The sequence below is a fragment of the Pelodiscus sinensis genome, chromosome 2 (assembly GCF_049634645.1).
Source record: "Pelodiscus sinensis isolate JC-2024 chromosome 2, ASM4963464v1, whole genome shotgun sequence".
Taxonomy (NCBI): Eukaryota; Metazoa; Chordata; order Testudines; family Trionychidae; genus Pelodiscus; species Pelodiscus sinensis.
The window spans coordinates 95,859,614-95,877,044 of NC_134712.1; the positions used below are offsets into that span (position 1 = coordinate 95,859,614).

The following is a 17,431-nucleotide window of genomic DNA, read 5'->3' on the forward strand; positions in this document are numbered from 1 at the left end:
GATGGGGGTTCCACGACCACCACCCTCAAAAGAAGATGGGTGGTAGTGGTCAGGGAATTCCTTCTAAGAGGGACTGAGTCGTCCATCTGCCATCCAGACCTGCAATCTCGAGAAGTGTGCTGCTTTCAGGGAGCTTGCATTCAGGATGTGATCGAGAATCTTCCAAAAGTCATTAAACCTTCAGATCGCTACCCCTTCCTGCTTTTCCATGTAGGAACTAATGATACGGCCAAGAATGACCTTGAGCGGGTCACAGCAGATTCTGTAGTGCTGGGAAGAAGGATCAAGGAATTTGAAGTGCAAGTGGTGTTCTCGTCAATCCTTCCAGTTGAAGAACAAAGTCCAGGTAGGGATCATCGAATTGAGGAAGTAAATGCGTGGTTGCGCAGTTGTTGTTGGAGAGAGGGCTTTGGTTTCTTCGACTATGGGACTCTGTTCAGGCCCAAGGATTGTTAGGAAGAGATGGGATCCATCTAACCAAGAGAGGAGAGAGATCTTCACAGGCAGGTTTGCAAATCTAGTGAGGAGGGCTTTAAACTAGATTCGTAGGGGGACGGTAACCAAAGCCCTGAGATAAGTGAGGAAGTCGGACACCGGGAAGGAACACAAGGAGGAACGAGCAACAAAAGAGGACCTCAACTCGAATGGAGAAGGTAGGGCGATCAACTGACTATCTAAGGTGTTTGTACACAAATGCAAGAAGCCTAGGAAACAAACAGGAAGAATTAGAAGCCCTGGCCCAGTCAAATAACTATGATTTGATTGAAATAACTGAGACTTGGAAGGATGACTCGCATGACTGGAGCACTGTCATCGAAGGGTATAAGCTGTTCAGGAAGAACAGGTGGGGGAGAAAAGGAGGAGGAGTTGCATTGTATGTAAGAGAGCAGTATGATTGCTCAGAGCTTCAGTGTTTATAGGAAGAAAAGACTGTTGAGAGTCTATGGGTTAAGTTTAGAGGTGGAAGCAACAGAGGTGATGTTCTGGTTGGGGTCTGCTGTAGACCACCGGATCAGGTGGATGAGGTAGACGAGGCTTTCTTCGGACAACTGAGAGAAGCTTCCAGATCACAGGCCCTGGGTTCTCATGGGGGAATTTAAACACGCTGACATCAGTTGAGAGATCAATACAGCAGTACACAGACAATCCAGGAAGTTTTTGAAGAACGTTGGAGACAACTTCTTGGTACAAGTGCAGAAGGAACTGACCAGGGGCCATGCGCAGCTTGACCTGCTGCTCACAAACAGGGAGGACCTCATAGGGGAAGTAGAGGTGGGTGACAACTTGGTAAATAGTGATCATCAGATGGTAGATTTCAAGATCCTGACCAAAGGAAGAAAGGAGAGTAGCAAAATACACACCCTGGACTTCAGAAGAGCAGACTTTGACTCCCTCAGGGTATGTCTACACTACCCTGCTAGTTCAAACTAGCGGGGTAATGTAGGCATACCGCACTTGCAAGTGAAGCTCATTCCACGAGGAGTACAGCTAGTTCGGATTAGGAAGCCTAATCCGAACTAGCTACTCCGTGCCACATGTAGCCGCGCGGCACGGGGTTCGAACTAGCCGGGATTTAGAAATGGCGGCGCCCGGCTTATGCAAATGAAGCCCGGGAAATTCAAATCCCGGGCTTCATTTGCAAGTGCGGTATGCCTACATTACCCTCCTAGTTCGAATTAGTAGGGTAGTGTAGACATACCCTCAGAGAACTGATGGGCAGGATTCCCTGGGATGCTTACCTGAAGGGGAAAGGAGTCGAGGAGAGCTGGCGGTATTTTAAAGAAGCCTTATTAAAGGCACAGAAAGAAACCATCCTGATGCGCAGCAAGAAAAGCAAATATGGTAGGCGACCAGATTGGCTTACCAGCGACATCCTTGATGAGTTTAAACACAAATAGGAAGCTTACAAGAAGTAGAAACTTGGACAGATGACTAGGGAGGAGTATAAATATATTGCTCGAGAATGCAGGGGAGTTATCAGGAAGGCAAAAGTGCAACTGGCATTGCAGCTAGCAAAGGATGTGAAGGATAACAAGAAAGGTTTCTACAGGCATGTTAGCAATAAGAGGGTGATCAGAGAGGATGCAGGGCCCTTATTGGATGAGGGAGGTAACTTAGGGTATATCTACACTACAAAGTTAATTCGAACTAATGGACATTATTTCGAATTAACTTTGATAGGCGCTACACTAGCGCTCCGCTAGTTCGAACTTAATTCGAACTAGCGGAGCGCTTAGTTCGTACTAGGTAAACCTCATTGTACGAGGACTAAGCCTAGTTCGAACTTACTAGTTCGAATTAAGGGCTGTGTAGACCCTTAATTCGAACTAGTGGGAGGCTAGCCCTCCCCAGCTTTCCCTGGTGGCCACTCTGAGGGAGGAATGGGGTACGAGCCCCCGATGGGGAGGACTGGGCTGGCTCTGTGGGCTTCTAGGGGTGGAAGCTTTCCTGCAGCCCCCCGATTGTCCCCTCTCCCCAGATGGCAGCCTGCGGCAAGTGCAGCCGGTCTGATGGCCGAGTGCTGTGATGTGCCCAGTGTGGGCACTCAGGGCACTCCAAGCCAGGACTGCTTTGCAAGCGGGGCGCCCCTGAGAACTGTCTGTCCGGGGTGGGGGTCGGGTCCCTTTAAGCACAGCCCTCGGCTAGCCTGAGGCAGCAGCTCCACGCTCTAAGTCCTCATCTGATGCCCTGCCGGCACTGCTTCCGGTCATCCTTAACCCCGGTTCAGGGTCCACTTAATGTGGACATGCTAGTTCGAATTAGCAAAACGCTAATTCGAACTAGTTTTTTAGTCTGGATCCGTTAGTTCGAATTAGCTTAGTTCGAATTAGCACTGTAGTGTAGACATACCCTTAGTTACAGATGATGTGGGAAAAGGTGAAGTACTTAATGCTTTCTTTGCCTCTGACTTCACAGACAAGATCAGCTCCCAGGCAAATGCACTACGCAACGCAGTATGGGATGTAAGTAGACAGCTTTTGGTGGGGAAAGAACAAGTTAGGAACTACTTAGAAAAGCTAAGCATACACATATGCATGGGCCCAGATTTAATGCATCCGAGGGTACTGAGGGAGTTGGCAAATGTCATTGCAGAGCCTTTGGCCATTGTCTTTGAAAACTCAAGGAGATTGAGAGAGATCCTGGATGACTGGAAAAAGGCAAATATAGTGCCCATCTTTAAAAAAGGGAAGAAGGACAATCCAGGGAACTACAGACCCTCAGTCCCTGGAAAAATCATGGAGGGGATCCTCAAGGAATCCATTTTGAAGCACTTGGAATAGGGAAAAGTGATCAGAAATAGTCAACATGGATTCACGAAGGGCAAGTCGTGCCTGACCAATCTATGATGAGATAACTGGCTCTGTGAATATGGGAAAGTCAGTGGATGTGATATACCTTGACTTTAGCAAACCTTTTCATACAGTCTCCCACAATATTCTTGCCACCAAGTTAAGGGAATATGGATTGGATATATGGACTGTAAAATGGATAGAAAGCTGGCTAGACAGTCGGGCCCAACAGGTAGTGATCAAGGGCTCGATGTCAGGTTGGCAGTTGGTTTCTAGTCGAGTGCCCCAAGGATATGTTCAAGGACCGGTTTTGTTCAACATCTTTATTAATGACCTGGATGAGAGGATGGATTGCACCCTCAGCAAGTTCGCAGGTGATGCTAAGATAGTGGGAGAGGTAAATACGCTGGAGGGCAGGGATAGGGTCCAGAGTGACCTGAACAAATTTACAGGATTGGGTCAAAAGAAATCTGATGAGATTCAACAAGGACAAGTGTAGAATCTTGCACTTGGGATGGAAGAATCCCAAGAATTGTTACAGGCTGGGGACCAAATGGCTAAGTAGCAGTTCAGCAGAAAAGGACCTGGGGATTACAGCGGATGAGAAGCTGGATATGACTCAACAGTGTGCCCTTGTGGCCAAGAAAGTGAATGGCATATTAGTGTTCTTCAGGAGGAACATTGCCAGCAGATCCAGAGAAGTGATTATTCCCCTTTATTCAACTCTAGTGAGGCCACAGGTGGAGTATTGTGTCCAGTCTGGGGCCCCCACTATAGAAAGGATGTGGATGCATTGGAAAGGGTCAGCAGAGGGGTGAAATGATTAGGGGGCTGGAGTGCATGACCTATGAGGAGAGACTGGGGGATTTGGGTTTATTTAGCCTGCAGAAAAGAAGAGTGAGGGGGGATTTGATAGCAGCCTTCAACCTCCTGAAGGGAGGTTCCAAAGAGTACGGAGAAAGGCTGTTCACAGTAGTGATGGATGACAGAACAAGGAGCAATGGTCTCAAGTCACAGTGTGGGAGGTCTAGGTTGGATATTAGGAAAAACTATTTCACTGGGAGGGTGGTGAAGCACTGGAATGGGTTACCTAGGGAGGTGGTGGAATCTCCATCCCTAGAGGTTTTTAAGTCTCGGCTTGACAAAGCTCTGGCTGGGTTGATTTAGTTGGGATTAGTCCTGCCTTGGGCAGGGAACTGGACTTGATGACCTCCTGCGGTCTCTTCCAGCTCTATGATCCTATGATTCTAGGATACTCAGGGAAACCCCCTGGGCTAAAACTTAGTTGCAAAGAAAAAAAAAGTAACTGTGGAATAAAGTAAAAGGTTCGGAAATGGGGCTAGACCCGGGGAGGTGCAGAAATAGGCAAACTATTACTGAATATCTTTTAAACTTTTATTAAAGGGCTTCTACGTATAAATTATTATTTTATCAATTTTGTACATACGTAGGCACCAAATAATTATTAGAATGACTAATAAGCAAAATGCAATACAATAAAGAAAATTCCTTGAGGTTTCTCTAAATCCCAATAGTTGTTAACAAGGGACCAGGGATTATTAACAGTTACATTTACATCAGTCTTACTTACAAGACTAATCGTTTATCTAAAACTCTTAACACTACTACTTAACAATACCTCTAAACAATTTCAGATAATGATACTTACATTTACAGACACACAAACTACAACAACAACAACATATTTGGTATACGTTATGTTTGGTATACGTTACGCTCTACAGGAACTCATTTGGTTCGGTGAGCGGGAGGTGGCCCTCAGGTGATTAGTCCTCGGACCTGGCTCGTATTCTGCCTTCCAGTGTTTATTTGGGATTCCTCAATTTGAAATAGGAGGGGAAGCTTTTTTATAGAGAAAGCATTTGCGCACTTTTTGTGATAGGCTAGCAGACCCTGTCTGTTAATTGACAGGTGTAAGGGGGTGAGATGGTTTCCTGTTTTTCCCTTTCTGCCTTATCAGGCATGGCACAGCCAGCACAGTCAGCACGAACTTTACATCAACTTCTTATATCTGGTTTAGGTTCCTGTTCTTCACTGATCTTTAAGTTACATAGTGTAAGGTTTTTCCATCCAAGGGAAGTTAACCAGTTGCTTGGATGCGCAAGAGGCCTGCCCAGCAAAGAGTCTGCTTTCACAGTAACAAGCTCAGATATTTCCAAATCCCCAAACAAAGAAAACAACAAATCCTGACGGACCAGCTAAACTTTTCCTTACTTATGCCTTTTAAGAAGTCTGTTCTTGGGAGAGTCTCCCATCTCCCTCAGTCTTGGAAGAAACTGCCCTGCCTCTCAAACAAAGAACAGAGAGATAAAACCCCTCTTTTCCAGTTTGAAATTCTTACCTGCATTGTTATTGGCTGACCACCCGATATCTGGCTAGGTTCAGGAGACATAAGTTAACCCCTTAGTCACAGGTGCTGGTCAACACTCATGATTATGTCAGGAAGGGATAGCAAGTGGAGTAGATCCATGGGAAAGAGAGCAAGGGGACTTCTTCCTGGGTACCAGAGTCCATGAGGAGCTCCTTCGTTCCTGGAAAGCTCTGTGCTTCCCTGCGCTGCTGTTCAAAAAACCACACCTTCCACCTGCCAGGCAGCACCCACGGGCCAGATGCAACCCGTGGCTAACACAGATCCAACCCATGAGGCTTAGAGGCGCTCCCCTCCCCACACAGCAGGGCAAACTGGTACCACAGTGCGGGGGTGGGGGTGGAGACAGCACGCTTTGGCACTCCACCACCCAATTGCTGGAGCATCAGCACTGGCTCACTCCCCTGAAGGGAGGGAGCCCCAAGCATCACAGCCTGCAGGCCTTCATACTATAATTAGGCAGCTTCAGTATTTTGGATACCAAGAGAGGACTTTGTACTAGAATTGTTATGATAATTACTTTTGGAGGTGCATGTAGCTGAGGGTTCAGTATCATCTGCAGCAGGGATTTCCCATCTGGCAATGCTTCTCTGCTTCATGGATCCCCCCAAAAAGTGGTTCTTACCTTGGACTTTCTATTCTCCATTCTATATACTAATGGAACGATTCACATGAAGCTAGGGTAGCTTTCAAAGAGGTCTAGGCATATCCTTCCCTGAATCTTCATTGTTTTTTGTCTTGTGATCAGCTTGGGTTCAGGAACAGAATGAGGATAAACACATTAAATAAAAAACTCCAACTTAAAAAATTAAAGCACAACAACATAGCAATTGATATAATAGAAACACAAATGGAATTGCTAAAACCAGTAATTACTATGAACTTAAATGTTTTTGAGCATTAGCTATTAAAATAAAAACAAAGTGTGCCATGACATGCATTGCACAATGATAATCTATAAAAGGAGAGGTGTCCATCATGCTGTCAGTCACAGAGAACATTTGAGAATATACTGGATGACTCAAGAAGATTCTAAAAAATGCCAGAATGAGTGAGAAAACCAGTGGGCTGAAACCCTCTTGTCACCATGGGACTCAGCTCTGTTCCCGGGCACCTCCCACCCAGTGGGGCTCAGTCCCATTCCCAGGTGGTCCCATCCCACAGGGCTCAGCCCCATTCCCAAACACCTCCCTCTTTGGAGCTCAACCCCACAGTGGCAAATGGGCTTTAGCCCAGTGGCAGAGGCCACCCGAGCACGAGGCTGAGCTCTGCCATGGGGAAGGTGGAGATCTGGAAACAGTGCTAAGCCTAAAGGGGGCAAAAGTGCTTCAACCACACAGCAGGAGCCCTGTTGTGGGGCTCACCCAGTAACAGTGCTTCAACCCCACAGCAGCAAAAGGGCTTCAGATCCTTGGTTGGTATCACATAAAAATGGGGCTGAGTCCCATGGCGAGGGTTGCCTGGGAAAAGAACTGCAGCTTAGGGGTGGTCAGAGCCTCAGCAACATTTTCTGGAAAGGCTGTCAGACTTCCCCCCTTCTTTAGTGTGCACAGGGAGGAAAGACACACACCAGGCCAAATCAGGCCAACCTAAGTGTACATCTACCAACACAACAGGATAAGTACTGTTAGTACAGATAACTAATGAAGTATTGAGAGAGAGAGAGTGTGTGTATACATATAGATAGAGAGAGTCATGCAGGACTACAGAATAACATCATCAGTGTCCACATGCTGCTGCCACTGTGGCCAGCCTTGGCGCTTTCCCCTCTGGCACGGGCTACTCCAGCTCTGGCTCTCACTTCACACGCAGGGGGCTGCATCAGCTGGGAAGAGCTGCTTGGGGTGGTCCCCTACACCATCCAAGCCCCCAGTGCATAACCGCTTATTCATTGCTATGTGTGACCTTCCCATGTCGCAGGGGGCTGTCTGCTGGCAGCAGCAGGATGCAGCCCCAATCTGTTCAGTTTCTCTTCACAGCCTTTCAGGGGCTCTAATCGTTTTCACTTCCCCACGTGGAAATCTCCCCGTGCCCCTGCATCTTTTCCCCTTCCAGCCCCCCTCTGCTGCACCAGAAAGTTAATTGACCCTCCCCCACCCCCGAGGCTGGTAAATTTCGACCCCGCGCTCACATCCTGCCCCGCCGCGATTTGCCCCCCTGAGCCTCTTTTTAATGACTGTAGGGAGTCGGAAGCCGCGTAAGGGCACAGTGAGGGCAGCAGCTACAACAGCTCGTACTGAGCAGGCTCACTTCCAGCGCGCATGCTCAGTACGCCCTAGGTGTGGCCTTCTGAGAGGCCGCCGTGGCCGACGCTGCACACCGCTTAGCTGGCAGCGTTCGCCCCGCGCGCCCGCCCCGTCAGCCTTTCTAGCTCCGAACTCCTTCGCCGTCTCGCGCACTGCGCGGGCCTGGGTGGAGCGCGCGCGAGGCGAGGGCGGGAGGCGCTTGGAGCGCGCGGTTAGAATGCCGAGCCCCCCCCCCCTTCCCCGTTAGCGTGTTTTGCTGGGGTGAGGGGCGCGCGGAGAGAGCTGGGGGGGGTGTCCTGGTTCTGCAGCGTTTTCCTCCATTTGTATCCCCCCCAGATTTGCACTTGGGGCGGGGGGAGCTTGGTCCTTCTCCCGCGGGAAGCTGCTGCCTCTGTTTCCCCCTTGTTCCTTGTGGGGGAGAAGGAATTACCCCCCCCCCCATCCCCCGCCACTCTCACAGCACTAACCCGTTCACGTTGTGCGGGAAGAGGCTCAGTAGCTGAAAGAGTGAATCTCTCTGCAGGATCCCCACCTCCCCTGCTCCCTCATGGTCTCAAAGCAAAGCGCCCCGGTGCTGCTCTTGACCTGTGGGCGGGAAGGGGCTCTGAGGGGCAGGTGAGGGGTTTTTTCCTTCCGTGTGGAAAAGTTTGGGGGAAACAAAAGAGCTGGGGGTGAAATTAAATAGTTGGGGGCAAACTAAACACCTGCTTGAACTGTATTTATTTGAAGGGGATCCTCAAACAGCTTCCATCACTGAACCCCACTGATAGTCTGGAGACAGCCTGAGCCGCATAGAGGAGGTGGGGCAGAGCTTTGCTCAGCCCTCTCAACAAGTGTATGTTGAGGGTTGGGGTGGGAGGAATCTTATTTGCAGTTTGTGTTGTTGGTCTGTTTGACACCTGCTTTTCTTCATATTTGGTATTAATATGGATTATGTGGCTATCTGCAGTTATAGTAGGGTACAACTTTTTCTCTGTACTCCCAACTGCTAACTGAGAGGGGATTGGAGAACATATATTTGTGCAAGACAAAGAAGGCAAGATCGACTTGTACATTTCTTTGAAGTTTCCGATATCAAGAAAGGCAGGTCACCGGACTTGTTGGGCAACTGATCTGATCAAGTAGGGTAATCTCTATATGCAAATTCACCTATATATCTATTAAAATGTTCAACCGTAGATCAGCGTCTAAGACTTAGAATGCAAGTTTTCAGACTGCCATCACTTTTCATAAAACAGAAGAGTAAGTATCAGGGTGACTTATGTGACCAAAGTTGATTTTTAAAATCTTATTTTTTACTGTCTAAATTTGTTTTGGCTCTTTGGCCCACTGATCTGACTTATGATTTTTGAACACTTGGGTTGGTAATACCATTTGCTAATTCAGTTGGCATAGGACTCTGCTGAAGTGTTGTCTACACCAGTGGTCCCCAACCTTTAGAGGCTGCCGGGCACCAGGGGGCGTGGCCATTCACCTGCCGGGCGCCAGAGGGTGGGAACACATGCACGCCCGGGGGTGGCCCCCCCCATAGCCGCGTGCTCGGGGCGGGGCTCCCCCGCAAGCGCCGCGCACCCGGGGCCAGCGCCCCCTCCAAATGCCACGCAGCCGGGGCCAGCGCCGCCCCCAAGCGCTGCACGCCCGGTGCCGGAGGCCCCCCCCAAGCGCCCGGGGCCAACGGCCCCCCCCCCCAAGCGCCGCGCGCCCAGGGCCGGGCTTACCATACGCCCGGGCCGGCTTCGGCACAGCGCATAGCGCATGCACCACGTGCCCGGGGCCAGGCTAGCACCGAGCACTTGGCGGGCGCACACAAATGGCCCCGCGGGCACCGTGTTGGGGACCACTGGTCTACACTGTGATGCAGTTTGTATTATGGGGCTGCCAATAGCAGTTCACACCAAAGTGTTGTAATGTAATTCTCCCGAACGCTGTAGGCACAAACTAAAAGCTTGCTTGCTACTTACTACACATAAATCCTCTTCAAACTATTTTGAATAAACTTTATTCGAAGATCTGTTAGTTCTCACTTGCAGCATCCACATGAGGGTGTTGCAACGCATCGGTTTGGTGCACACTCCTATTCAGACCTCTGTAATCTAAACCACAGGGCAATGTAAACGTGCCCTTAGTTTCAAGCTTTAAGTTTGGTTGAGGCTGTATTATGTGTTGCTCCAAATCTTACCCTGGATTTTATTTACATAGGATTATTGAATTGATAAACTGCTGGCCTATTCATTTTGCACTACAGATTTAATCGTATTCAAACTCTTTTAAAATAAAGGCAATTAATTTTTAAATTATAGTCTAAAGTAAAATTACAAATGTAACATTCATTTGTGACATTTGTTCCTTAATAAATGTTTGCCCAGATATTTTAAGTAATAATTTACAGTCTTTTCAGATGAATTCTGACTTTGCAGAATTTTAACAGGGAAGTTGAATTAATATTTTTGCTATTTCTGTTGTTCAGATAAGACCATTCCATACTTTATGATTTGGGGCGGACATATGAGGACAGCTGCACTTACCAGTTAGTACCTGGATGTGGAGTTGTATATAATTAATTTTTCTTAGTTAACTATTTCTTTTTTTCTGGAATATTTCTGTTAATTGGAATGTGGCAGCTGCTATGGAAAAGAAATACGTTTTCATTGCGCAATGAAATAGCTGATAATTAACTTTTGGTGGTGTTGGTGATCTAGTCCAAACAGGTTACACTATAACCTTCAGACTGCACTGCAATAACCAAGGCAAATCTTCAGATAATGTAAATCAGTGGTAAGCCACTTGTGGCCAGACAGATTGCTTACCTTGTGTTAACAAATATGGACACCCGCTGCTCCCATTGGCCACAGTTTGTCATTCCTGACCAATGGGAGCTGCAGGAAGTGGCGGTCAGCACATACCAGGAATGGCAAACCACAGCAATGAGAGCTATGGGTGCCGTATCTGTGAACACAAGGTAAATAACCTGTCTGGCAGTCCACCAGCAGCCTACCCTGACAAACTGCCTGCAACCCATGGGCCACAGGTTGCCCACCATTATCAATTGTTATAGCTTTAATTGATTTTAGTGGAGCCAATGACAATTTACACCAGCTGAGGATCTTTTTCCTATCATCCATTCCTATGGGAAAACGAGCACAAAGGAGATGAAGAAGAATTTTCAGCATTGATCTCCTTGCTTTGATGTTGGACTTCAGCACTCAGGAAACTCCAGCTGCGTGTAGCAATAGCCAGAGACATACCTCCCAGGAGTAGAGAGAGACTGGAATGAATTCTCAAAGATCATCACAAGTCTCAACACCTTCCATTCCTAATGCAGAGAACATTTTGTCAATCTTGACTTCTATAACATAAACATAGCTACCTGTATATTAAACAAAATTCCTACCTAAACTAAAGATGGCACTGTGCACACTTCTGGATAGAGGATGGGAACAAAAAGTACATTTTGACAACGGAGTCAAACCGTGGTGAGTACACAGAAATGTGACAAAGCACAGTATGGTACACGATGACAAGGGACCTTTATGTATTTCTTGTGGCTTGCACTGTCTTCCTCAGCCTGCCTATTGCCATTGCTTCACTCAGGTGAAATCACTACAGTACTAGGCTTCTGAAGATCCCAATACAGAATGCCTCCACTCATGGATGATTAGTCTCAATATAGACACCACAGAATAACTTAAGGACAATGTAATTCTTGCCTTAAATCGGAGGCTTGTTTTTTTAAGCTAAATTGTGCCCATAACTAACATCATCTTTGAGGTTTCATGCATTTTATAACACGGTGAGCATAAATTTGATAAATTGTCCATCTAAGATGACTAAGTTACTATGTTATAAACATCCACTTAATATTAATGAGAATACAGTTGCATTGAATAATTTGCTTGATTATCTCATAATTATACAATATCATAATCATATCCTCTTTTATAATAAAGTAATATTTTTCTTTTATTAAAGACTTCGCTGCTAAGTTGGAATAGTCAACAAAATAACATGAATGACTCTAGATACCAGTCACTGTTCTTCGTCAATCTGCCTGAGCTACGAAAACTCTGTTCCATTAAGGTCACTTTGAGTTCTAAATTGGCAGAAACTGAGATTAGGAATTCACAGATGAAGATATGTAGGTAAAGGCAACAAATTTTAAGAGTTGACATTGTCAAGAGTTATTTTATTTTGATTAAAGTAGATCATTAGGACTAGTTAACTATAACAAGATCAGTAAAGTTCCTAGAAGTTGTCCTCCTCCCACCCCTCAACAATTGTTCTGGTAAGGTGCATGACGACTTAAAAACATAAGCAATAAAATCCTCTATAATTAAGGCTATGTCTACACTACGGAGTTTTTGTCGCAAAATGGCCATTTTTCCACAAAAACCTGAGTGTCCATACCTCAAGCACGTTTTTGTGCAAAAAAAATCATAGAATCATAGGACTGGAAGGGACCTCGAGAGGTCATCAAGTCCAGCCCCCCCACCCTCAAGGCAGGACCAAGCTCCGTCTACACCATCTCTGACAGATGTCTATCTAACCTGTTTTTAAATATCTCCAGAGAGGGAGATTCCACCACCTCCATTGGCAATTTATTCCAATATTTGACCACCCTGACAGTTAGGAATTTTTTCCTAATGTCCAATCTAAACCTCCCTTGCTGCACTTTAAGCCCATTACTCCTTGTCCTGTCCTCAGAAACCAAGAGGAACAAATTTTCTCCTTCCTCCTTGTGACACCCTTTTAGATATTTGAAAACCGCTATCATGTCCCCCCTTAATCTTCTTTTTTCCAAACTAAACAAGCCCAGTTCATGAAGCCTGGCTTCATAGGTCATGTTCTCTAGACCTTTAATCATTCTTGTCGCTCTTCTCTGTACCCTTTCCAATTTCTCCACATCTTTTTTGAAATGTGGTGCCCAGAACTGGACACAGTACTCCAGCTGAGGCCTAACTAGTGCAGAGTAGAGCGGCAGAATGACTTCACGAGTTTTGCTTACAACACACCTGTTGATACAACCTAGAATCATATTTGCTTTTTTTGCAACAGCATCACACTGTTGACTCATATTCAGCTTGTGGTCCACTATGACTCGTAGATCCCTTTCCGCCATGCTCCTTCCTAGACAGTCGCTTCCCATCTTGTATGTATGGACCTGATTGTTCCTTCCTAAGTGGAGCACTTTGCATTTCTCTTTATTAAACTTCATCCTGTTTACCTCTGACCATTTCTCTAACTTGCTAAGGTCATTTTGAATTATGTGCCTATCCTCCAAAGAAGTTGCAACCCCACCCAGTTTGGTATCATCTGCAAACTTAATAAGCGTACTCTCTATCCCAATATCTACATCATTGATGAAGATATTGAACAGTACGGGTCCCAAAACAGACCCTTGCGGAACTCCACTTGTTATCCCTTTCCAGCAGGATTTAGCACCGTTAACAACAACTCTCTGACTACGGTTATCCAGCCAATTATGCACCCACCTTATCGTGGCCCTATCTAAGTTATATTTGCCTAGTTTATCAATAAGAATATCATGCGAGACCGTATCAAATGCCTTACTAAAGTCTAGGTATATGACATCCACCGCTTCTCCCTTATCCACAAGGCTTGTTATCCTATCAAAGAAAGGTATCAGATTAGTTTGGCATGACTTGTTCTTCACAAACCCATGCTGGCTATTCCCTATCACTTTATTACCTTCCAAGTGTTTGCATACGATTTCCTTAATTACCTGCTCCATTATCTTCCCTGGGACAGACGTTAAACTGACCGGTCTGTAGTTTCCTGGGTTGTTCTTATTCCCCTTTTTATAGATGGGCACAATATTTGCCCTTTTCCAGTCTTCTGGAATCTCCCCTGTCTGCCATGATTTTTCAAAGATCATAGCTAAAGGCTCAGATACCTCTTCTATCAGCTCCTTGAGTATCCTGGGATGCATTTCATCAGGACCCGGTGACTTGCTGACATCTAACTTTCCTAAGTGATTTTTAACTTGTTCTTTGTGTATCCTATCTTCTAAACTTACCCTCTCTCTGCTTGTATTCACTACGTTAGGCACACCTCCAGACTTCTCGGTGAAGACCGAAACAAAGAAATCATTGAGCATCTCCGCCATTTCCAAGTTTCCTGTTACTGCTTCTCCCTCCTCACTGAGCAGTGGGCCTACCCTGTCCTTGCTCTTCCTCTTGCTTTTAATGTATTTATAAAAGGTCTTCTTGTTTCCCTTTATGCCTGTAGCTAGTTTGATCTCATTTTGTGCCTTTGCCTTTCTAATCTTGCCCCTGCATTCCCGTGTTGCTTGCCTATATTCATCCTTTGTTATTTGTCCTAGTTTCCATTTTTTATATGACTCCTTTTTTATTTTGAGGTCATGCAAGATCTCCTTGTTAAGCCAAAAAGCAGAGGGTGTTTTTGCACAATAGGTATTCCTTTTTCTACTAGGAATAACTCCTTTTTGTGCAAGAGCTTTTGCGCAAAAAGGTGTGTGTGGACAGGGAATGGGGTTTTTTTGCGCAAAAAGAGGTAATCGAAGAAAGCACAGTTGCCCTGGTGGCCATTCTGTAAATAGCAATCAGAGTTTCCTTTTGAAAGAGCGTCTATGCAGTCTGGACGCTTTCTTTCGCAAAAGTGCATCACTTTTTTGATGTGCATTTGCAGTGTGGACGCACTTTTGAGCAACAAGGTTTTGCGGAAGATCTCTTCCACAAAAAGCTTCTTACGCAAGAAGCCTGCAGTCTAGACGTAGCCTAAGGTGTTCAATTTTAAAACATTTGTCAGGTGTTGACACTGAATTAATAAGGGAATAAATAAAAGATTCAAAGTTATTCCCTAATCAGATGCAAAGCTGGAACTCTTTGAATGTATCACCTGAGATATTATAGTGTTTTACAGAGGATATATAGATATATCATTGAGATATTATAGTGTTTTACATAGGATGAGGGGAGGCATTATGTGGCAATATTCTCCCAAAAGCACACTCCCATTCCCAGCATATTGCAGTTACCCATGCTTACTATTTTTTTGTTTCACATTTACCTTCCCACCTTCTGGGAGAGCATGCCAGTTCTCAATGTGGATTTTGTTCCTTCTCACAAAGGCCTCCAAACAATTATCAGATAACTGTTGACTGACCAGTCTGGGTGGAATGTGAATCAGTAACTTGAGCTATTCAGCATTTTCTGCTGAATTACTGAATCATGCAGTTAAGCTTTAGAAAAATAATTAAAATATAAATAACCTGATGCTGAGATAGCAAACCCAATTTAGAAGAAATTAAATTCAAAATTAATTTTTCAAAGTTTTATCTTTGTAGGCAATTGTTATTTCTTCATCAAGACATCCTTTCTTCACCTGTCCCTGGAACACTGAATCAAATTTCAGTTGTAATGACGGTCAGTAATAAAATCTCTAATATTTAATTTCTATCTGTATATTCCAAGTTGTTTTGTTAGCAGAACTACTGTATGTAAATTGATATAATTTAAATATAAATTGTTATTAATGCAAAGTACATACATTGACACCACTAATGTATGTGACACATTATTTCTTCCATTGAAGAAATGGCCGTCTGAGAGCTCAGTGGTAAGTGATGTGTGTCATCACTTCATATAGAGAAATACAGAGAAATATGTATTAAGTAATGAGAGTGAAATTCTGGCCTTATTGAAGTCAATGGAAAAATGTATATATTCACTTTTTAATGTATAAAAAGATCTCTCTTGTAACAGGATGAATATAAAAAATCTAGTCTACTGTGTATTTGAGACAGTTTGTGCATCTGTGTATCCACCTGTCTGTGAATCCATTTATTCAAGAATTCCTAACTGATAATAGCAAGGATCACCAAATTTGGTATGCAGCTTCCTCTTATCATAACTTAAAGCGAAGTCAGGGTTTGTGCCAAGACAATGGGGTGTGCCTGGAAGACAATTGTTTCAATCCAATGGAAAGGGAGTGGTGCGATAGCAGGGACATTTATACCCCAGAATGACCACAGGGGGGCAGAATGCTCCCACCACTGCAGCTTGCCTTAGGGAGCACAACACACCCACCCCTACCCCAGGCCGCCTCCAGTGAGACGCCATCGATCAGGTCGCACCACCCTCTCCCTACTCCAGACTGGCCCCAGGGAGAAGCCAAGCATCCATACCCTGGGCTGAACTGAGGGAGAAGGTAGTAGGTGGGGTGCACACCCACCTCGGGCCAGACCCAAAGAGAAGCTGGTGGGTAGTCCCATCCACACATTCCTCTCCCCTCCACCTCAGGCCAGCCCTTGGGAGAAGGTGGCAGAAGGGGTGTGCTGCTGCCACTCTGGGCAGACATTAGTGTCCACCCCCCCGAGACTCCTATCCCCTCCCCATATACTCCTATACCTCCCAAACCCCTGCCCTAACCCTTGCACCCCCACCCTGAGCCCCACCCTCTGCTCTGACTCCTACCCCCTGCCCTGATCCTCTCCTCACCCTCCCCCCAGCCCTGACTCCTCTCATCACACCCTGAGTCCCTTGCCCTGAGCCTCTCCTCAGCTCCTAACCCTAACTCCTGCACCCCCTACACACACCCAGTCTTTTGCCCCGAGTCCCCAAATTTCCAAGCACCTGCCCTGACTCCTGCACTTCCCAGTCCCCTGCTCTGTTCCCCTCCATAAGGACCTGAGCCACACTGGATCATGTTGCTAGTAAAACATAATTGTTGTTTCTAAACAGCAAACATTGAAATGGACATTGCTAAAAACTTTTCCATGTAACTTAAATTGTAATTTTTTCTTCCTATATAAATACCAGACAATTTTTAAAATTCTCTCTTCCTTCTACAGCAACATGAGATCCTCAGAACCTGTGGTTTTGGTGGTGATAATGGGGGTAATATAAAGGTACCCTGCATGTTCTGAATTGCACAGCGCTGCACCAAAACCTAGATCCAACCCTGTGGGACTATATATTCATCCAACTGCATTAATTAAATGTTTTATTTTGGTGATTGGTTAGGGACAAAGAAAAATAGCTTTTTCTATCTTACCTTGAGAATGGAGTTATCTGCCAGAGAAGAGACCAACAGCACCTATCCAGGGTCCATTGTGGATTTTTTTTCAAGTCACCAGTCCCACTTCAGGACAACTTAGGTAGTTTCAGAGCAATTTTGTTAGAAACTCTGTCATCGTGGGGTCCTCATCCATGACTAGGGCTTTGAGGCTCTGTAATAATATAAAAACCCACCAATAATATCCACAAATTAAGTTATGAAGGACTTGGCTCTAGAAGAATGGTTAGTGGGTAAGGCTTCACCAGTAATTATTTGTTGAATACTCCAGATAATATTTTTGTTTTTTGTTTGTTTTTGTTTAGATATCTTTTTACAAAACAGGAAAATGCCAGGCTTATATAGAGAAACATGGTGCTACAGTAAGTGACTCTTGACACTATTCACTGTTAGACTTGTTCATTGTTGCCAATACTTGTAATTGCAGTACCTGAAAGTGACCTTTCATAGTG

The 17,431-nt window shown here is 45.4% G+C and overlaps 1 protein-coding gene across 10 annotated transcripts in view; it reads left to right on the forward strand.

The window, feature by feature from the left end:
• Positions 1-205: 205 nt before the first annotated feature.
• C2H18orf63 (chromosome 2 C18orf63 homolog) overlaps positions 206-17,431 on the forward strand; it is a 48,157-nt gene continuing 30,931 nt past the window's right edge. Inside the window, exons 1-6 of one of the 10 annotated variants that reach the window (XM_075921062.1) lie at positions 7,873-8,136; positions 8,655-8,760; positions 9,105-9,167; positions 11,895-12,064; positions 15,250-15,328; positions 17,285-17,341. In XM_075921062.1, the coding sequence (XP_075777177.1) occupies positions 11,931-12,064; positions 15,250-15,328; positions 17,285-17,341 (270 nt within the window). In that variant the 5' untranslated portion in view covers positions 7,873-8,136; positions 8,655-8,760; positions 9,105-9,167; positions 11,895-11,930. Of the gene's footprint in view, positions 347-7,861; positions 9,168-10,392; positions 11,399-11,894; positions 12,065-15,249; positions 15,329-17,284; positions 17,342-17,431 lie in introns of those variants that run through there. The other 9 variants (XM_075921058.1, XM_075921059.1, XM_075921061.1 and 6 more) reach the window with 9 other exon arrangements.